The 22,028-nt window shown below is 47.9% G+C and overlaps 1 protein-coding gene across 12 annotated transcripts in view; it reads left to right on the top strand.

Moving 5' to 3' along the window:
* AFAP1L2 (actin filament associated protein 1 like 2) overlaps positions 1-22,028 on the top strand; it is a 114,841-nt gene that overhangs the window by 51,035 nt on the left and 41,778 nt on the right. For all 12 annotated transcript variants that reach the window (XM_035269164.3, XM_017963177.4, XM_035269159.3 and 9 more), the window contains one exon: positions 16,249-16,377. In XM_035269164.3, the coding sequence (XP_035125055.2) occupies positions 16,249-16,377 (129 nt within the window). The remainder of the gene's footprint in view (positions 1-16,248; positions 16,378-22,028) is intronic.

Genomic DNA, 22,028 nt, shown 5'->3' with positions numbered 1-22,028 from the left:
TCTACTACATATATTTAAAAGACCTTACTTTTTAGGGTAGTTTTAAGTTCATAGCAAAATTCAGCACAACTATTGTTTTTTGTTTGTTTGCAGACAGAGTCTCGTGATCTCGGTTCACTGCAACTTCCACCCCCCAGGTTCAAGCAATTCTTCTGCCTCAGCATCTGAAGTAGCTGGGACTACAGGCTAATTTTCGTGTTTTTAATAGAGACAGAGTTTCACCATGTTGGCCAGGATGGTCTTGATCTCTTGACTTTGTGATCCATCCAACTCGGCCTCCCAAAGTGCAGGGATTACAGGAGTGAGCCACTGTGCCTGGCCTAAAACTACTGTTCTTTTTAAAAGCTACCAGTGCCAATGCACTGAATTGACGGCATAGCCCACCTGAAAGACTAGCCTGTAGTTTCCAAACCACTGCTGTGGGCCCCGTACTGGGGACCATGGAGAGTTACACAGGGATGTAAGTATCAGTCAGAAAAAAAGAGAGAGGAGAAGGGCTTTTGTTGGGGAGGCAACCTCCCCAGCCCACATCCATCCCTAGGCCTACTACTGTGGTTTAAATAGCACCGATTACAGCCATAGCCTTCAGCGGTTTTTGGCTATTGACAGTAGTTTTCTAATGGTTTGACCATGGTTTATCCAAGATAATTACTGGTCCTATCAATCTTGTGCTTGGACTTTTCAAAGGAAGCAAGAAAGTTAAGATTCTATTGGGCCATTTTATGACCTCGAAAATTTGGGGTATTCCTTATATAGGGAACGGTTTATATGGAGCCACCATTTGTTCAATCTTCACTTCTGTATTATAAAAGACTTTTTGGTCATCAGTGACTAGAGCCCAGCTTATGTGAACAAGGAAATTTATTGGTTCATGTAGTTGACAGATGCAAAGTTAGCCTCAGGCATGGCTGGACCTAGGGACCCTAGCTATGTGGTCAGGGCTTTGTCTCTTTCTCTAGTTATCAGCTTTGTTCTCTTTTGATTACTGGCCTAATCCTCAGACTGGAAAAAGAGAGGTCTCCTCTAACTCCAATTATATATCCTCATGGCTTGCAATCCCAAGAGAAGAAAGTGATCTCCTTCTCTGAAAGCTCATATAGCAAATCCCAAAGAACGGTCTTGCTTCAATTAGTTGAACTCATCACCAGGCCTGAGGGATGACCAGGCCTCAACTACATCCCCATCTCCTATGGCTTAGGTGAAGCTGGTCAAATCTGCACCATATGGAATAGGTCCTCCCTTTACACAAAGAATGGGAAAAATAGACCAAATGATTGATTTCCACTTATTATTGATTCCTAACTTCTTCAAGGCTTAAGAGGACTGATTTCAAGTTGATGTGGTTCAGATAAAGGAATTACACACAGGCTCTGTCCTGCTTATTGGTTCTTGTCCATTAGAGGTGCTACAATCAACAGAAGCGGGTTAGTCTAAGCTTGACAACTATTTAGAACCACCTGCTCTGTAAACTTGCTCCTTTGTGTGGCGGCTTTTGCTCTTCCACTCTTCCCATTATTAAGGATAATTTTTGGCAGATCCTTTTCTTGTGCTGTCTCATAATTTAACAGTCATGTTCCATCCATTTCATCAGCTGTTTTGGCCTCTAGGCTCTGGCCTTTGGCTCTGAGGACTCGGGCGTGAAGGTTCTGGGATGGCATTCTTTCCACAGCTGTTGTGCTCCATGAGCCAAGAGTTGCAGCTTCCACTCGTCTGTTCCATCAGGCTGTCCCAGAGGGCTCCACGATCTTGAAATCCATCAGCACTCCCTGGAATAAGTGAATGTCTTCCTTTATATCCTTCCATGAGAGACACCATGCCTCTGCTCTGCTTGGCCCCCTGGGGCTTTGGAATTCCCCCCTTCCATTTTCACTCCTTTTTTTCTAAGGCTTGGTGAAGTTTGTCTTCACTGTCCTCTCTCCACTTTTCCTCTGTCCCCCACCCCAGGACTTGGTGACATTATATCCCAGGCTTCTCAAGGTGCTTTTTTCTAGATCTTTTCGTTTTTGAAGTCTACTCTCTGGTCTGTTTTAATAAGCAAATCTTTAATGTAAGGTGAACTCAGAGTAACAGAATAAACTCCAGGCTTGGGGCCAGAAGGATCTGTTGATTGTGAGCTCTGATACTTGCTGTGTGACCCTTGTGGAACTGTATAGCCTCCTTGGACTTCAAATCTGGGGATGGTAATGCCTACTTCACATAATGAACTAGAATTGGATCTGCAGACTACCTGGTCCAGATTTTGGGGTCCAAGAATGTGCTGGTAGTTCACTCTCAGTTTGCAAGCAAAGGAAATCCAATTCAGCTTGGCTTAAACAAATAGGGTGCTTTGGCTACATATTACTGAGGGGTACAGAAGAACAGCTAATTTGAGTCGTGGCTGAATCTAAGTGCTGAAATTATGCTGTCAGGAATCTCTAGGCCCTGTTTCCCTTCTCAGGCAGACTGCTTCTGGAGATGGCCACAGCAGTTTCAGGCCAACATTCTAGCAGCTCAACCCTGAGGAAGGAGAAACCCACTTCCTAGTGGTTCCAGGAAGAGTACCATGGCTGATGCTCATTGGCTTGGCTCTGGTCGTGGGTCTGTCTCTAAGCCAGTCACTGTGGCTGTGGAATGAAATGTTCTGACTGGTTAGTTCCAAGGTCACGTGACTGACTGGTTAGGTCCAAGGTCATGTGACTGTCCATGGAGTTGAGTGTGGAGTTTTAGTTCCACAAATATAGGCAGTGAAGGAAGGGGGTTTCCCAAGGGAAATTTGGCTCAAACTATGAGTGAATGGATGCAGGGGAAGGGAGAAAAGCAACAGGTACCCACTGCACACTCACGGATTATTCCTTCTGGGGCAGTGTTGAAAGTGTTGTGGTGTTTGTGGAACATTGCCTGTTGTGGCTGTCACAGGGGTGGAAAGGGGGCAGACAGGCAGAAAGATGGAGTAAAAACTAACGGACCTGGTAGCCACCTCTCAAATCATAGCCTGGAGTTGAATCTCATTCTTTCAACCTGTTTCTAGTGTTGACTTTAACCTGTTGAAATCTGGGCTTAGCTACAGAAAACTTTGAAAACTTTCACTCATTCATTCTCAGATCTCCAGTTGCTTTTTTTTTTTGAGACAGAGTCTTGCTCTGTCACCCAGGCTGGCATGTGGTGGCTCCAACTCAGCTCACTGCAGCCTCCGCCTCCCTGGCTCAAGTAATTCTTGTGCCTCAGCCTCCCAAGTAGCTGGGACTACAAGCCTGAGCCACTACACCTAGCTAATTTTTTTGTATTTTCAGTAGAGACACGATTTTGCCATGTTGGCCAGGCTGGTCTCGAACTCCTGACCAGGTAATCTGCCCTTCTTGGCCACCCAAAGTACTGGGATTACAGGCATGAGCCACCGCACCCAGCCTCCAGTTGCTTTTTGGAAGCTGTCTGCTAGAATTACAGTGTGTGTGTGTGTGTGTGTGTGTGTGTGTGTGTGTATTTAGAGTCTATGGAGAGTTTTCTCTACCACTTTTATAGGATGAATGAGGGTTTTAGCAACTAACATTTAATTTAGTGTAAGCACTTTAGGAGGTTATTTTGTGATCTTCACATTAATTCCATGAAATGTAGGGACTATGATTAGCCCCATTTTACAAGCAGGAAGCTGAAGCATAAAGAGGCTCATTAAGCTCCCCAAGGCCACACAGTCAGTATGTGGTGCAGCCAAGAGTGAGCCAATATGTGGAACTAATGTTTCGGCAGTTTGAATCTGGAATGTGGTTCCTGTGGGAAGGGTGGAGGTGGCTGCTCATTGCAAGATCAAGAACCCAGGGCAAGAAGAGCTTGACTCTCAGGGCACTCCCGCTTCAAGGGGAATGTAAGTTCAGGTGAGAGTTACTGCAGGTTCCAGCAGCCACCAGGGGCCAAAGAGGCTTGGGGACTGGGGCAGCCCAGAAGGCCTTTGTTTCTCCCACCCAGCTTCCGTGAAGCCCCAAGGAAGGGCTTTTGCCTGGTGGTCCAATGGGCCACTTCGTGTGCCTCCCTGCTGGCTGACTCCAGTGTCAGGGTGATAGTCACTGTGGACTGCTGGGGCTGATTTCGACATCCTTGAAGGCAGAGGCCAGGACAGGATGAAAAGGTCCTGACCAGCACACACATCCAATGATGTTTCATTACTTTTGCCAAATGCTGGAAGGAGAGTAAATCTGGGCATACGGCGATTTTTCCCCCTTCCATCTGTCTGTGTCTTTTTTCTCTGATACAAATATCAAGTAAACAGGGACAAACTGTTATGTATTTGTTTGTTTGTTTGTTTTTTGAGACAGAGTCTTGCACTGTCGCCCGGGCTGGAGTGCAGTGGCCAGGTTCAAGCGATTCTCCTTGCCTCAGCCTCCCAAGTAGCTGGGATTACAGGCACTCACCACCATGCCTGGCTAATTTAATTTTATATTTGTAGAAGAGATGGGGTTTCAGCAGGTTGGTTAGGCTGGTCTTGAACTCCTGACCTTGTGATCTGCCCACCTCGGCCTCCCAAAGTCCTGGGATTACAGGCATGAGCCACCATGCCCAACCTACCAACTTAGATTTATAGCCCAACTGAAAATGTAGCAGCCACTGCACAGCTTCTTTTCTCTGTGTAAAAGCTTCATGCTCTTCTGTGTTGAGGAACAGGGGACGCTATAAAGAAGGTGTGAAAATTTCCCATAACCCCTCCACCAAAAGATAATTGTTGTTATCATTTTCCAGCCTTCTTTTTCCCTATCCGACACATTCTTTCCAATGTGAACGTGAGTGATCCCCAGCAGCCTCTCATTCTAGGCTAAATGGTTTGTGCTGGCTGTGGGACTTGCCACGCAGGGAGATACCCAGCTAAACCTCTGTGCCTCCCACCCGCATAACTGGCCCCCGCTGGCTCTGAATGAAGCCACTCTTCTGGTAGATTGCATTTAAGGAATGTCTTAAATGGGCTGAGGAACAAAGGTCTCCCGGGACCCAAAGCCTCTTTATCTGGCCTGGACCCTGGTGGCTGTTGGAACCTGGAGTGTCTTGAGTCTGCCTCCACATGCCCTCTGAACTGCTGGAGTGCCCCAGGGGTTGGATTTCTGTCATTCTGGTTTCTGATTCTGATCCCTAGGTGAGCAAGCCACTTCCATGCCCTTCCCACCTGTACTTTGAGAAAATTATCCCACCAGAGCACCACCCAAGACTGTGATGCCTCCTGTCCTTCCAGCCTGTCAGCTGCCAGGGGCTGCCTCTGGGAGCTCACTTCAGAGCTGTTAACTGGGCCAGATGGGCACTTGAGAACCCTTTGCCCAGACCTACTGGACTGACCAGCCCAGACCCTTTAAATAGGAGGAGCTTTCATTAGTGAAGGCAGGTGGAATGTGTCTGTCTATCTGTTTAGAAGCCTTATGGTCAGCTGATGTTTTCTAAGCACTGGCCATAGTTTATCTGAGCACTGAACTTAGATTAGCATTATCTAGCACTATCTAGAACTTGGCAAAGCACTATCTAGGCACAGTGGGGGAGGAAATCAAACCAGAAGATATAGTCCCTACCCACACAGAGCTTTCAGTTTGCCCTGTGTGCTATTGGGCTGGACAGACAGGTAGTGCTTCTGGGCAGTTCCAACAGAGTGGATGTGGCCCTTGGCAGGACTGAGGTCTTTTCTCCCTCTCTGTGCTTGGTTTCATGTCTTCAGCTGTGACTGTGTGAATTTTCAAAGGCCCTATCTGAGAAGGTTTGGTTCCAGCTGGCTCCTAAGCTGGGGTTGGAATTCTGCTCTTGGGGAGGTTTCTTCCACTGGAGAGGTCAGCAGGGAGTAACTTGACTTGTTTTTCCAGTAGGGCAAGCCATGGCCCCGCGTCTGTCCCATCTCCTCAGTTTCAACAGCTAGTCTGGGACTGCAGAGGGTGGGCTGTTCCTGGGGAAAGTGTTTTAAGTGATGAGACTCAAAGATAGGTGAGAAAAAGCAGATCTTGCAAAAATGATGGCAAGATGACCCTTGCGGGTCAGGCTGGGAGGGAGCAGAGCATTCACAGCGCTAGGAAGTGAAGCAAAACCCCTCTCTCTCTCACCATTTCTTGGAGATGGAGATAAAGAAAAACGTCTTGAGTATTTACATTGGAGAAAGTTATTTACATTTCTGGCTCAGTTTCCTGGGTTTCAAGCAGGCAGAAATGACTACAGTCTGCTTTGGGTGCTGATTTTCAGTGATAAGAGCTCCCACTTGCTTAAGCAGGACAAAAAAACTGAGCACAGTGATATGTAAACATATAGACATCTTGAGACATCTTGACCCTTGCCTTCTACACTCTGGCTTTTTTTTTTTTTTCCCAAGAGACAGGGTCTCATTATGTTGCCCAGGCTGGATTTGAACTCCTAGACTCAGGTGATCCTCTCACCTCCAGGGTTGCTGGCACTACAGATGTGTGCCACCACATCTGGCTCAGCCTTCTTTTTTCTTTTCTTTTCTTATTTTATTTATTTTTTTTTTTTGAGACAGAGTTTCACTCTTGTTGCCCATGCTGGAGTGCAATGGTGTGATCTCAGCTCACTGCAACCTCTGCCTCCTGGGTTCAAGCAATTCTCATGCCTCATCCTCCTGAGTAGCTGGGATTACAAGTGTGTGTCATCATGCCTAGCTTATTTTTGCATTTTTAGTAGAGGCAGGTTTTGCCATGTTGGCCAGGTTGGTCTCAAACACTTGACCTCAAGTGATCCATACACCTTGGCCTCCCAAAGTGCTGGGATTACAGGCATGAGCCACTGTACCCGGCCCCAGCCCAGCCTTCTGCACTCTTATTGTCCAGAAGGAAAAGTGTCTTTTCCTTCTGGACTTTAGGAGAAAACATATTTTCAAGTATATCTGACTTTATGTAATAGGCATGAGCCTAGAAAGTTCTACATGTAGATCAGAATTGTCATGTAGGAACACTATGAAAGTTTGCTTTTTAAGGAACTTGACACATAATTTTATAAGGCAAAATGACTTCATAAAGCAAATCATCACAACTTTAGGTGGTTCTTAACCTTGGCTGTGCATTAGACTCATCTGGGAAGACTGAAAAGTCCTGCGCCAGGTCACGCCCAGAGCAATGACAGCAGAATCTCTGGGGTGCACCCAGGTCACACCCAGAGCAACGACAGCAGAATCTCTGGGGTGCACCCAGGCATCAGGACTTTTGAAGTTCCCCAGGTGATTCCAGGGTGCAGCCTGGGCTGAGAATCACTGCTTTGCCTCTTGTATGCATGTCTCAGAGTGGCCATACATTCTGTGAACTTAAAGCAGGGCACGTCCTCTAAAGTCAGCAGTAAGATGCCTTTGAGAGCGTGACAGTCTGGTGCTGGAATGCAGGAACTGCTGTTCTGTGCAGAAGTGCCTAGCAGAGAGGCTATAAAGACTCTTCCTAGAAAGAAAAAGGAATGAACTTCTCATGCATTGCAACCTGGATGAATCTCATATGCCTTATGTTAAGTAAAAGAAATCAGACTCCAAAAGTTATTCATGCTGCAATGGTCTGGGAGTAGGGAGGGGGCTTCACAGAGAAACTTTCTTGGGTAGTGGGAAGGTTCTGTGCCTTCATTGTGAAAGTCACGGTTAACACAGCTGAAGGTGCTTGTCAAAACAAATAGAATTGCTCAGTAAAAACAGGAGAGTTAGCCAGACATGGTGGCTCATGCCTGTAATCCTGGCACTTTGGGAGGCCGAGGCGGGTGGATTACTTGATGTCAGGAGTTTGAGACCAGCCTGGCCAACATGATGAAACCCAGTCTCTACTAAAACTACAAAAAAATTAGTTGGGCATGGTGTCGGGTGCCCATAATCCCAGCTACTTGGGAGGCTGAGGCAGGAGTATTACTTGAACCAGGAAGGTGGAGGTTGTAGTGAGCCAAGATCGTTCCACTGCACTCCAGCCTGGGTGACAAGAGTGAAACTCCGTCTCAAAAAAAAAAGAGAGAGTTTACTGTATTTAAATTATATCCCAATAAAAAAGTTTTTTGTTTAAAAAATTCATTGCCTTATCAATAATAAATGGATAAGTAGAATGTTGTATATTCATATAATCGAATTATATTTGGTCTTAAGAAGGAAGTAGCCATACATACTACAACATGGATGAACCTCGAAAACATAATGCTACGGGAAAGAAGCTGGATGTAACATTTATACGAAATACCCAGAATAGGCAAATCCACTGGACAGAAAGCAGATTTGTGGTTGCCAGCCTCTCAGCCTAGGAGGAAACAGGGAAGTCACTGCCTAATGAGTTCTCCTTTGAGGTAATAAAGCTCTGGAACTAGATCGTGATCGTGGTTGTACAACACTGGGAATCTTAACATCACTGAATTGTAAACTTTAAGATGGTTAAAATAGTATATTTTATGTTATCTGTATTTAACCATCACAAAAAAGGAAAGAGGGTTGGGCGTGGTGGCTCATACCTACAATCTCAGCTCTTTGGGAGGCTGAGTGAGGGAGGAGGATCCCTTGAGGCCAGGAGCTCAAGATCAGCCTGGGCCACATCGATAGACTCTGTCTCTACAAAAAATTTAAAAATTAGCAGGGTGTGGTGGTGCCTGCCTATAGCCCCAGCTACTTATGGAGGGCTGAGGCAGGAGAATCACTTGAGCCCGGAAGGTTAAGGCTGCAGTGACTCATGATCGCACCATTGCACTCCAGCCTGGATGACAGAGTGAGACCTTGTCTCAAAAAACAAGTAAAGTAAAATAAAAAGAAGAAAAAAAATCCTACTTTCTATGAACAGGCCAGACACGCAGTAGATACTTGCTAAAGGCTGACTCAATGTTTTGCATTTTTTAAGAAAGGGGGCATTTGCTCTGAGGTCACCCTCCTTAAGTGGTGTGAAGGGGTCTGTTTTTCCAGAAGCTCCCCCTGAGAACTTGAGAGCCCTCTCTGATCAGGAGGAAGTTCTTCGACATTTTCCTCCCTCCCTGGCATCTGCGGGATGCTGTTGCTTCTTGCAGAAACCTTCACAAGGCTCCTGACTCTGACTCCTCCCCAGCAGTTGGGCTCATGAGGATAATACACTCAGTGGCTTGATCTTGATCTTGGGAAGTGTAGGAGAGAGGGGTGCATGTCTTTCTACATAAAGTGCAGGTCTGCTCAGCCTGACATTGGGAAGGAAAATCATGTCCATCTCAGGTCTTCAGCAAATGCAGCTGAATAAATAAAAATGTGTGCATAAAACAGCAGGGAAACCATGAAGAGTGGCTTTTTCAGCGTGTCAGGAAGGCATTTATGGTTGGGAACTTAGTGACTAAAAAGCAGGACAGCCTCAAAATGAGAAAAGCTGGGGGAGGAGGTCATCACCACGGCCGAGGGCAATGAATCGAGCAGTTGAACCACCCAGCCCTGCGTGGGCCTTGGAAGTCCCGAACAAGAATCTTATTGACCCTGAGCAGACAACCTTGAACTTTAACAGAGCCGGGATGGAAAGCCTGCACAAGGGCCTACAGTTTCCAGAATGAACAACACATTTATGTCTCCCTCCCTCCACGGGAGGACGAGGAAGAGACCAAAATGAAAGTGTGGGGGGATGGTGGGGGAGAAAGGAAATGTGGTGAGCGGGTTCCAGGGCCTCGGGCAGCAGCCACATTCCTCTAAGGGATGCCCACCCCTCTGAGCCCTGGGGGCTGAAAAATGTCACTGAGGCCTTGCCTTTGTTGATTGTTATTTCCCCAAGCCTGTAGCTGGACCCCAAAAGGGTGTGTCTGGAGGAGAATCACTGATCGCCTCTGGTGTGCTTAGCACCTTGTCAGACACCCAAATCTACAAAATATGACCCTTGACCAGAAAGAACTTATGCTTAGCCCCAGAGATAGACACACACCCAGACGACTCTGCCCAACTGGTTTTAACAGTCCACAACCTTGGGAGGGCTGAGTGCCGCTGGTCATGGTGGCTTCATGGAGAAGGGCTAGCTGGACCTGGAATAATGATATTGATCTACAGAGGAAGGGGAGTGACAGCCTTCCCTTTTGACCCTCTCTTGTCCCCAGGCCTGTGTTCCTTCAACCCTGGGGCTTCCCTTCACCTGCCACAGCCCAGAAGAAAAGGAGGGTATTGACATTGTCCTCAGCAGACAGCATCCGAGAGTCACTCTCCCCCATGCATCTGCCTGACCCACCCGCTCCCCAACAGGCAGGCACCACGGCTGCCTGGTTCACCAGTGTCTGATGGCGTTCTGCGTCTCCACCACTCAGTGCCTACTTCAGTAGGTCCTCTGGGCTCTCCCTGTCTCGTGTCTCCAGTCCACTCTTTTTCTTCATCTTTATACCCTTTACCTTGTGGAGAATGAAGGAATGAAGGGCAGGGGCCATGACTCAGATACACTTTCCTGGTTCCCTTGGAATGACTACAGCCAACGGATGGATGGCAGACACAAGTGCTTTGAACTTGGAAGTAATTGGATTTGATCCCCCATGCCAAAACTCACCAAGGATTGGCCAAATTAGGCTGTAATTCAGCCTCCTTAGCCCATTCCCGCAGCCGTGCACTTGCAGGGTTGTGGGAATTGAGGTGGTATAGCTGATGGCATGGGGCACAGCCTCTGTGATTAGCTCACACCCTCATCACTCCATATGCACTCATGAGTTTTCATCTAACTGGCCTCCCTGCCTCTGCTGCCAGGCCCCTTCCATCCATCCTTCTCACTGTTTCAGGATTATTCTCTCTAGTCTGCTTGAGAAACAGCCTTGCATGGCCCTGCAGAATGAGACACCAACTCCTGAGTAGGATGATAAAGCCCTCTTCATCTGCATCACCCCAATCCACAGTTTTGGCCTCAAAGCCCACCTTCTCCCCTTTGAGGCTCACCCCTCCCCCGCCGATGCTCCTTGTGCCCCCGATACATAGAGCCACTGCGTGGTTTCCCAGAAACACCATGCGCTTTCAGGGCTCAAGTTTTCTGAGCATCTTATCCCTTTTTCTTTTCTTTTTTTTTTTTTTTTTGAGACAGAGTCTCGCTCTGTCACCCAGGATGGAGGGCAGTGGTGTGACCTCGGCTCACTGCAACTTCTGCCTCCTGGATTCAAGCAATTCTCCTGCCTCATCCTCCTGAGTAGCTGGGATTACAGGCACCTGCCACCACTCCTGCCTAGTTTTTGTATTTTCAGCAGTGACAGGGTTTTGCTGTCTTGGCCAGGCTGGTTTTGAACTCCTGATACCAGGTGATCCACCCACCTCGGCCTGCTAAAGTGCTGGACTTACAGACGTTACAGATGTGAGTTACTGTGCCCAGCCATCCCTTTTTCTTAAAACGTCTCTGCCCCTCCCCAGTGAGCTCCTGTGCATTCCTCAATGACAAGCCCAAATTCCTTTCCCTGATAAACTCGGAGATTGCCTCACTTTCCTCATGGCATTGCTGGTCCTTGGAAATATCCCTGGATTAGTTCTCTTTTTACCCTGTGTTCACTGGGTCCCTGGGAGGCCTGAAGACTCCTTGGGTCACCTTTGTCTCCCCGGGGCCAGGCCCAGTACTTTCCACCCTTTGGCTTGGTACATATTTGCTCACGTGTAATAGAAACAAAGGCCATTTTCCAGGAATCGGGCAGCTTTTGGGAATAGCCAAGGATGCAGAAGTGAAGAGATACCTAAAGTTTCTGTGGCTTTTTTTTTTTGAAGTGGCAGCAGAGGGACAGCCCTGAGAAACTCAGAAGTCAGGAAAAATGCAGTTTGAGACCCCATTTGCCTCACAAGGCCCTTTCACTTTCCCTTGTCCCCTGAGGCTGAGTTCAAGGCCCATTGTCCTTGTCCTCAATTTATTCTCCCTGGTTTGGCTTCTTTAAGCTCACTGCTTTTGAGCCTCTTGAGTTCCTGCAGCCAACGGGAAACTCATGAGTAGCTGTTAGAAACAAAACACGACGCGAGCTAAGGCCTTTGAGTCGGGAGACCATGTTTTATTCTTTCTTTTAAATGCTTCGTGGGCCAGCCTAGTAGATGCTGAATCAATGCTTGCGGACTTGATGGTAGGAAATGTTTGTTTGTAGACTGTCAGGGGTCACATTGATCAAGCTGAATTATGGTCCCTTCGGACTTTATCTCAGGCAAGAGTTGGGATTTTGCCACCGTTGCTCTCCTTTCACTTTCTTGTCGAATTCAGTTTCCCCATCTTGGTGCTGTCTCCTGTTCTGCTCTGGTTCAGCTCAGTCATCCAGGCCCAGCAGCACCATTGCTTTGGATGAAAGCACGGTGATGCTGGCAGTGTGGCTCCCAGCCCTTGGTGAGCCAGTCTGGCTATAGCAGGGCATGGGGCAGAGGCCTCTAGTTCTAGCAGAGAAGCTCCCCTGGGTCAGATGGTGGGAGGTCCTACTGGTTAAGGTCAAGGTCAATAGGACAACTTTGGCTGGGTGCAGCGTCTAGTGATGCCCATAGTAACTGATCCCCACTGATGCTTCTCTCTCTGTAGAGAAGCTCCTGTGGCCCATGCTCTTTGGGCAAACATTTGCTCTTTGGGAAGAGCTTAGTCTCTGCCCTGTACTCTGGTGTGCACAGTAGCAGCCTCCCTCCCTCCCTCCTTCCCTCCTTGCTGGTTATTTGTACGTCTGCTCAATGTCCTGGTGGCGCTTACCAACAATGCCAGGGAGACAAGGGGGTGGGGGTGAGGTGAGCAAATCAGTGCAGGCTTTCCACAAAGTGGCTGTTTCTCCTTAGCCACTGACCTGCCCCCACAGTGACACAAATGAAGGTTGCCCATGCAGATGGGGAGCTTATGCTGGTCTGGAGCAGAGCAATCACGAGGAAAGCAGGAGGGGCCAAGGGTTCTAGATGGTGGGCAAGTTGCTGGGGTCCAGGTTTCAGAACAGCTCTTTCATGTGGTAAACTCTAGGAGTTAGAGCCAGGCACAGTGGCTCACGCCTGTAATCCCAGCACTTTGGGAGGCGGAGGTGGGTGGATCACCTGAGGTCGGGAGTTCGAGACCAGTCTGACCAGCATAGAGGACCCCCTTCCCTCCTAAAAATGCAAAATTAGCCCGGTGTGGTGGTGGCACATGCCTGTAATCCCAGCTACTCGGGAGGCTGAGGCAGGAGAATTGCTTGAACTCAGGAGGCAGAGGTTGCGGTGAGCCAAGATCACAGCATTGCACTCCAGCCTAGGCAACAAGAGCGAAACTCCATCTCAAAAAAAACCCACATAAAACAACACAAACCATTTGGGGAAGAATTGTTTGGGTTCTCAGTGTTGTGACTGTATTATATAAGCTTGTAAGTGGAGGAGATGCTTTGAAAAATTCCATCTGTCCCAATATTTTGGCTAGATAGGACCTGCTAGATACCTGGATTTTTAGTGGGCTTGTCTTTAGTTCTAATCCAGGCCACTAAACTTTCATTTACTCACTTAGTCAACAAATACTTTTTTTTGAGACTAAGTCTCCCTCTGTCACCTAGGCTGGAGTGCAGTGGTGCGATCTCGGCTCACTACAACCTCTGCCTCCCAGGTTCAAGCGATTCTCCTGTCTCAGCCTCCCTAGTAGCTGTGATTACAGGCATATGCCAACACGCCCAGCTAATTTATTGTATTTTTGGTCGAGATGGGATTTCTTTTTTTTTTTCTTTTTACTTTTTACATTTTTTTTTAATAGACATGGGGTTTCACCATGTTGGCCAGGCTGGTCTTGAACTCCTGACCTCAGGTGAGCCACTCATCTCAGCCTCCCAAAGTGCTGGAATTACAGGCATGAGCCACCATTCCTGGCCGAGAGAGATGGGGTTTCATCGTGTTCCCCAGGCTGGTCTCAAACTCCTGAGCTCAGGCAATCCACTCACCTCGGCCTCCCAAATTAGAGGCATGAGCCACCCTGTCCGTCCAAGTCCACAGATATTTATTGGACATTGTACTGGGCCCTGGAAATGTGAGCTCCACACAAAGCCTGTCCTTGGAGCTTGCAGCTAAATGGTGACGCAGACAGCTACACTATGACGTAGTCATAGCTGGGAGAGGATGTCTTAGTTTCTTATTGCTGTGGTAACAAACTACAGAATTTGGTGGCATAAAGCAACATGAACTCATTAATTTACAGTTCTGGAGATCCATCCAAATCTGAGAGGTGGCCACTAGGCTCTGTTTCTCTGGAGGCTCTAGGAAAGAATCTACTTCCTCACCTTTTCCAGATTCCAGAATCCGCCTGTGTTCCTTGGCTCATGGTCCCTTCCTCCAGCCCCAAAGCCAACATGGTGGCATCTTATCTCCCTGACTCTTACCCACCTCCCTGCCTCTTATCAGGGCTCACCTGCACAAAGCAGGATAATTCCCTTAATTAAATCACATCTGTGATGTCCCTTTGCTATGTCAAGTAGCATATTCACAGATTCGGGGGGTCAGGTCATGTATATCATTGGAGGCTCAATATTTAGCCCACCACAGAGGCCAGTGCTGGTAACATGGGATTATCTGTTAAACAGGCCCAGGTAAGGGGTCTCAGGAGGAACGTTATGTAGACCAAGACCTGAGGTGTTACAACGGGTAGCTCTTTAGACATGAGCAGGGCAGGAGAGGGCCCCCCACCCTGCCCCACACGCTAGGAGTGTTGGATAAACCACGAGGTGATGGTCAGGTAGTTATTAACTGTTTCTCTAAGTAATCATTGGCCACAGCCAGTGCCAGGGAAAGGCGGGCTCCTAATAGAAAACACCTGAAACCAATCGGCAGCCTCCCAGTAAGCTCTCAGGGGCAGGACAAGTAACTCGAGATCCCAGAAGTGTGCCAGTGTTTAATACGCCAAGTGAAGGGGTCAGGCCTCACGCTTGGTTTCTCAAGTCGCCCACATGACTGTGTTGCAAGCTGGACTGCTTTTCCTTTCCTTACTGTTCTAAAGCCTTTTTTTTTTTTTTTTTTTTTTTTTTCTGAGATGGAGTTTCACTCTTGTTGCCCATGTTGGAGTGCAATGGAGTGATCTCAGCTCACTGCCACCTCCGCCTCCCAGGTTCAAGCGATTCTCCTGCCTCCGCCTCCCTAGTAGCTGGGATTATAGGAGCTTGCGAAATACAATTCGCCTGGCTACTTTTGTATTTTTGTAGAGACGGAGTTTCCTCCACGTTGGTCAGGCTTGTCTCAAACTCTTGGCCTCTGATAGTGCTGGGATTACAGGTGTGAGCCACCGTGCCCAGCTAAAGCTTTTTAACAAACTTTTACTTCGGCTCCGAAACTTGCCTCAGTCGAATTCTTTCTTCTGAGGAGGCAGGAACTGAGGCTGCTGTAGATCCGAATGATAACTACCAATGGTAACAGAGGGACAGGTGTGATTCAGCAGAGGAGAAGACCATGAAGTATGAAAGCCAGAGAAGGAAAGAGGGGTGCAGTGTCGGGGCTGTGGAGAATGACAGTGACCATGGGTAAGGCTGCTGCAGTCTGCGGGGCTTTGGAGGCCAGGTCGGGCTTCTGAGGAACAGGTGTGGCTTTTGTTTTGTTTTGTTTTTTTGAGACGGAGTCCCGGTCTGTTGCCAGGCTGGAGTGCAGTGGCATGATCTCGTCTCACTGCAACCTCTGCCTCCCCAGTTCAAGTGATTCTCCTGCCCCAGCTTCCCGAGTACCTGGGACTACAGGCATGCACCACCATGCCCAGCTAACTTTTGTATTTTTAGTAGAAACAGGGTTTCACCATGTTGGCCAGGATGGTCTTGATCTCCTGACCTCAAGATCCACCCACCTCAGCCTCCGCAAGTGCTGGGATTACAGGTGTGAGCCATCGCTCCCAGCCTCAGGTGTGGCTTTTAATCATGGACAACCTGTGAACAGATTCGTACTTTAAAGCCATGCAGCCAAGATGTAGCTTGGAACCATAAAACTTCAGAGCAGGAAGGAACTTGACAAAGCATTTGACCTAAAAGACTTAAGAAGTAATGGGCCTAAAGCCACTCAGAGAGGATCAAGATGAGACCAACTCTGATTTTAGCCACAGCTCTAACAGCACAGCTCAACGGCCCTCAAAACACTTTGGAGGTAGTGCTTTGTTTCCTGGAGAGCCCTGTGAGGCAGACGTTTGCAGTGGAGGAGATAGAAGGTTAGCGGATGAGGCCATCATCACTTCTCCAGCACCTGGTAGGCCTGGGGCTTCAGCGGGGACTGTTCTTCTCCAAGCCAAAGGCCTGTTTGTCTCTCCCTGTGGCCCTGAAGCTGAGAATCTCACCTCCCATCCACTCCCCCCACACGTTGCCAGACCTCACACCAAACCCTTCCTCTTGGAACCAAAGGGTTTGAGGTGTGTCTGAGCTGGGCCTTTGGAGAGAGGGCAGGTGCTGTAAGTGTCTTCTGTTTTCTGTCCCTAGCCCTGGAGCAGCTGCTGACAGAGTTGGATGACTTCCTCAAGATCCTGGACCAGGAGAACCTGAGCAGCACAGCACTGGTGAAGAAGAGCTGCCTGGCGGAGCTCCTCCGGCTTTACACCAAAAGCAGCAGTGAGTGTGGGCCCTGGGGCGGGGGGGGGGGGTGGTAGGGGCAGAGGCCTCCTCGAAGACAAATGGCTGTGAGTCTGTGCGGGTTGCCGCAGCTAAGGACCACACTTATAAATGACACTTATTTTCTCATGCTTCTGGAGGCCAGAAGTCTAAGATCAAGGTACCAACAGGTTTGGCCTCTCCTGAGGCCTCTCTCCCTGGCGTGCTGGCAGCTGTCTTCCCCCTGTGTCCTCACATGGTTTCCCCTGTGTCTGTGTCCCAATCTCCTCTTTTTATTTAACTTTTTTGAAGCAGAGGCTCATTCTGTCACCCAGGCTGGAGTACAGTGGCGCAATCATGGCTCACTGCAGCCTCGACCTCCTGGGCTCCCAAGTAGCTGGGACTACAGGTGCATGCCACCATGCCCAGCTTGCTTGCTTGCTTGCTTGCTTTCCTGTTTTTTTTTTTTTGGTAGAGATGGGATTTCGCCATGTTGCCTAGGCTGGTCTCACTCCTGGGCTCAAGCCATCTACCCTGCCTTGGCCAGGATTACAGGCTTGAGCCACCGCGCCCGGCCCTAATCTCCTCTCTGTGTTTCTTTGTTTGTTTTGAAACAGTCTTGCTCTGTCACTCAGGCTGGAGTGCAGTGGCATGATCTCTACCCACTGCTACCTCTGCCTCCCAGGTTCAAGCAATTCTCTTGCCTCAGCCTCCAGAATAGCTGGGATTGCAGACACCTGCCACCGCACCTAGCTAATTTTGTGTTTTTAGTAGAGATGGGGTTTTGCTATGTTGGCCAGGCTGTTCTCAAACTCCTGACCTCAGGTGATCCACCCCCCTTGGCCTCCCGAAGTGCTGGGATTACAGGTGTGGGCCATTGTGCCTGAGCCCTAATCTCTCTTTATAAGGATATCAGACATAGTGGATTAGGGCCACCCTGATGACCTTATTTTAACTTAGTTACCCCTTTGAAAACCCTATCTCCAAATGCAGTCATATTCTGAGGTATACTGAGTGCTCGGATTAAATATATGAATTTTGAGGGGACCCACTTCACTTAGCAATGGTGCAGGACCCCACCTGGGCAGGAGCCCCAGAAATCTCTCACCACTTGACATAGCCCATGAGTGAGGTTTTAAAGTATTTTTAAAGCACTCTTCCTTCATGCCGGTTGAAAGTAGAAATGGAATAATAAACTATAATAGCGAGGGCATATTGAGCATTCTCACGAGTACATGTAATAACCAGTTTCATCTTCAAGACCTCTCTGTGAGGCTGGTGCTATTGTTAGAGGGGGAAACGAAGACCTGGAGAGTTTAAATAACCTGCTCAATATGATACAACCCAAGGGAAAACATAGTTGGAAGACTGTAAATTACAGAACCCTGAGTCCATAATTTTTCTCTTTTTTTAATTGAGATAGAGTTTGCATATAATGTGCACATATGTAAAATAATTCAGTGAGTTTTGATAATTGTTTATCCCTGGTGTCCTTATCACCCAAAACAAGATATAAAACATTTCCATCGTCCAGAAAGTTCTGTCTTGGCCATTCCCAGCTGCCCAACACAAGCAACCGTTGTGCTGACTTTCTCCTGGCACAGATTAATATTGCCTGCGCCGGCGCTTTGTAGAAACAGATTCACGTGATGTGTACCATATTTCTGAGTTCTTCTCTGGAGATCCACCCGTGCCGTTGCGTGTGTCTGCAGTTTGTTCCTTTTGTTGCTGGATAGTAGTCCATCCTCTGAATAGTTCACAATCTCACAATCTGTGTATCCTTTCACTCACTGATGGGCACTAGGATTGTTCACAGATTTGGGTATTACGAATGAGGCAGCTAGGAACATTCTTGAATAAGTCTTCTTGTGGACATATGGTTTTCTTGCAAATTCAGATTCTTTTAAGAAAGGAAAAACCTTTTCGTGAAGTCCTAACAGTTGAGTTGATTTCGATGTCAGATGTTTCAGAATTGGCAGTGCTGTTTGGGGACAGTCGGGGACCACGTGAGGGCATCTAATCCATCTGCCTCTCAGCAGGGGCAGCCCACTTCCTGCCAGAGTAGGGAAGTCTCCACCTGCCCCAGTCATCACAGTCCAGAAATACTTCATTTTATCCAACCTGAATATGCCAGGTTACATTTGGAGGCCTCTCCCCTCCTCTGTTCCCTGTGGAACTAGTCTCTAGTCTCTGAATAGCAGTCGTAAAGCTGAGGCATGTTGGTATATGCCCATTTGCCTTCTCTTCTGGAGGAATCATCTGCCCTAGCCTCTCATCAGAGGTGTTTTCCTTCAGCCTTTGCAGCTTCCCAGGCTCCCGAAGGCTTTGTAGGGAGCGTTCACCAGCCTGCTGTCTGCGGCCGTGAGTGCTGGTCAGCAACACATCAAAGAAGTCCACCATGGGAACTCAGATGGGAAATCCACATTACAAAGTGGGAAAGTTAGAGGGTGATGACTCACTCCATGAAGGATTCATCGGTGGAATCCTCTGTAAAGCACACTCCCCAGACCACTTAGATGTGCTCCACCTTGAACATTCAATGATAAAGAACGTCTCTGTTGGGAACTGGAAAGCACCTGTTTGTGATAGGTCTGACTCATGGTTCTCGGTGCTAACAGCTCTGGCAGCACCTCCTACATGGGTCTCTTTTTCGAATTAACCTGTGATGTGGCTTCCTGTAGGATAACCCTTTTGTTCTGCCTTTAATCAGTTCTTATAAAGTCAGGCCTTCCCGTCTCCTTGGACTCTGCAGCTCGTAGTGGGTAGGAAGCTGCTGAGAACTGGTCACGGGTTCCCCAAGGTGAATCGCCTCCAGAGTGCCACCCATGCCCAGCCACTCTGAGGCTTGGGGCTTGTGTTCTCAGAAGTGAGGCCCACTTGTTAGTAGCCACTGTTTAACAACTTCCCTTCCGGTCCTCTTGGTACCCCTTGACTGCACAGTGGGTAGAGTCTGCAGAAGATACAATAGCAGCCGATATTTACTGTGTCCTCTGTGTCCCTCTACTTAATGTAGTAAATGACATGCCTTCATTCCTCATCCCAAAGCTTATACCCATTTTACCCACAAGGAAACCAAGCCTCTGCAAGTCACTTGCCTGAGGGCATATGGCTTGAGGGCAGAGCCAGAGCTTGGGCTGGGGCAGGTGGACCTGACCTTATCTCCACCTGCTCTGTTGCACTGCAGTAACTTGTGTTGCACAGGACAGAATCCTAACCACACATACCACACCTGAATTTACAGCCTTCTTTCCCTCGGCCTCTATCAAAAAAAATTAGCTCAGCCTGTTGAGACTTGTAGGTGGAGACAAGGTGATCATTTCTAGATAGCTGTGGTCCACACAGGCTGAGCTGTTGGGCACTTGCAGACATTTTGGGCAGGATGTGTACGTGTGCATTTACACTTTACAAATGGAACTGTTTATCTGGGTTTTCTGATCTTTGATTTTTTTTTTCTTGGTATAACACAAATTCTATGCTCTTTGCTTTTTGTCTGAATGGAGAGGTCAAGGCAAAAACTAGGGTCTGTTTGTGGATGGCTTGGTCCCTGGGGTCTCTTTCAGCCTTCACCAGTGAGAGCTGTGTCCCTACCCTGCCAGCCCCCACACCCGCCTCACACTCCCACCCCCAGCCTCAGAGGCTCTAGGGACGTTTCAGTGGCTACCCCTCTCATAGAAAGCACGTCAATTGTTCTCTATCCAATGGTAGCAAAGAGGTTCATGTTCTTCCTCCCCAACCCCATGCCAGTTCGCTGGGAAAGACCACCCTCTGCAGACCTCCAAGCACTTCCAGCTCACCTTCCCAACACCTTCAGGCCATAGTCATTTCCCACCCACTGTGTGACGATCGGATTCAGGTCTATCTCCCCTGCTAGACTATGGGGCTTACAAAGGCAGAGACAACATCTGTTTTGTTTTCTGCTGTATACCCAGCACTTAGTACAGTGCTGATGCTGAATGCACTTCTGGAGATAATTGAGTGAATGATAGAAAGTTCTCTAGCCCAAGGCTGCCACCTCCCAAACAGGACTGAGAAGTCTGGCCTCCCTGTCCTCAGCCTTTCTGTCTGGGACCAGGTTTACTGTACTTTTCCCACAATTGCAGAAAGTCTCGGGAGCCTCTTCCTAACCTGGATAGTCCTGGATTAGCAATCCTTTGGGAATCAAAACCAAGTTACCCTCAGCCTACAGCGTACCCAAGGTGGGCCGATGCACCCTCATGAAGTGGCCAGCTCGAGCTTTCTCTGCAATTTACAAATCGTCATCTGAGAAAACACCAGTTCAGAATCTAACATTTAAAACAATAACATTTGTCTTCTATTTTTTTGCACAGGTGCGTGAACTTAGTTAGTGATACACTGAACACTATTTACGTTCCAGTTCCTTTTCTGTTTTTTATCAGCATTATCGGAGGATTTTGGAGCAGTCGTTTTGCCTCTGTTTCTGCTTTGCATTATTTTATATTTAGAATTGCTGCATGCACACATTTCCATGTGTTGACAATTCATAAACTTTTTCTGCTAGTCTGAAACATGATCTTATAATTAAACTCTAAGTCTTGGATATCTTTGTAAACAGCAGACACAGAGCTGCCTTGGGTGGAGTTCAGTGCTGCATGAATCCTAACGTTTAACCAGCCCTCCATTGGTAGATGTTTAAGTTGTATTCTTTAAAAAAAAAATATGCAACATTGCAGTGAATGTCCTCAAACAGAACTTTCTGTAAATGCTGGAGTTTATCTGTAGGATGCATTTCTGGCAGTAGAAATGCTGGATCAAAGAATATGAACACAAAAATTTATCCTCCAAAATCATCTCTAAAATGGCCATGCCAGTTTATATACTCTTCAGTAATCCCTCTAGTTGGGAAAGGTGACTTGCTGTTACCTGTGTTGATGTGCCATGGTTTATGTTGCCCTTTTCCTGTTGTTCAGCCTTTGAGTCATTTCCCATATTTTAAGCTGTCATTTTTCGTCTTTGTTAGTTGCAAGGTTACCTTACCTTTCCAAGCCCCCTAGTACCTGAGTTTTGTACTCTTGAAACTGGAAGAGTTTGGTTCAACAGGCAATATTTCATCATGATTGTTTTCCATGCTATGCAGACAAGAAAACAGAGGCTCAAAGGTTAGGTGCTTTGCCCAGATTTATGCCATATGGCAAAGCTTTGGTAGAGACCCATCTCCTGCCTCTCCCTGCAGGGCACTTTTCTCCTGTGCCATGCTCTGGAGAAGGGACCCAGCCCCCTTTGGGTCTCAATAGATGGGAGTCTGAGTTCTGGTTCGCTCCATTTGTACCTCATAGCTCCCACCCGTAAATGCTGCAGTCCCTGGCACAGGGTGACATTGCTGACTGGTCCTGTCAGGGTAAGGCACCAAGGTGACGAACACAGGCGCTGATCACCGAGGCTGCCTCCAGCCCACTCCTATTCCTCTTGGCTCTCGGGGCCCTGCTCTTCAGGCCTGTTGGCTGGAGTTTGGGCGGTCTGTGGCCATGGAACAGAGTGACGCTGAACTGCTTCCTTTGCCAGAGGTTAGAATTGGGTCCTTTGGCTCAGTAACGCAGTCTCCAACCACTGGAATTTATCAGCCGCAAGTTTCTAGGAAATGCAAATTCAGGCTGCAGAAGAAATTCAGGAGGATTTTGATGAAGAGAAACACTAGGATGAGCTTCCTCTGAAGA

This window comes from Callithrix jacchus, chromosome 12 (genome assembly GCF_049354715.1).
Source record: "Callithrix jacchus isolate 240 chromosome 12, calJac240_pri, whole genome shotgun sequence".
NCBI classification, from domain to species: domain Eukaryota; kingdom Metazoa; phylum Chordata; class Mammalia; order Primates; family Cebidae; genus Callithrix; species Callithrix jacchus.
The sequence above is the reverse complement of the archived record's forward strand: the minus strand, read 5'-3'. Positions and strand labels throughout refer to the sequence as shown.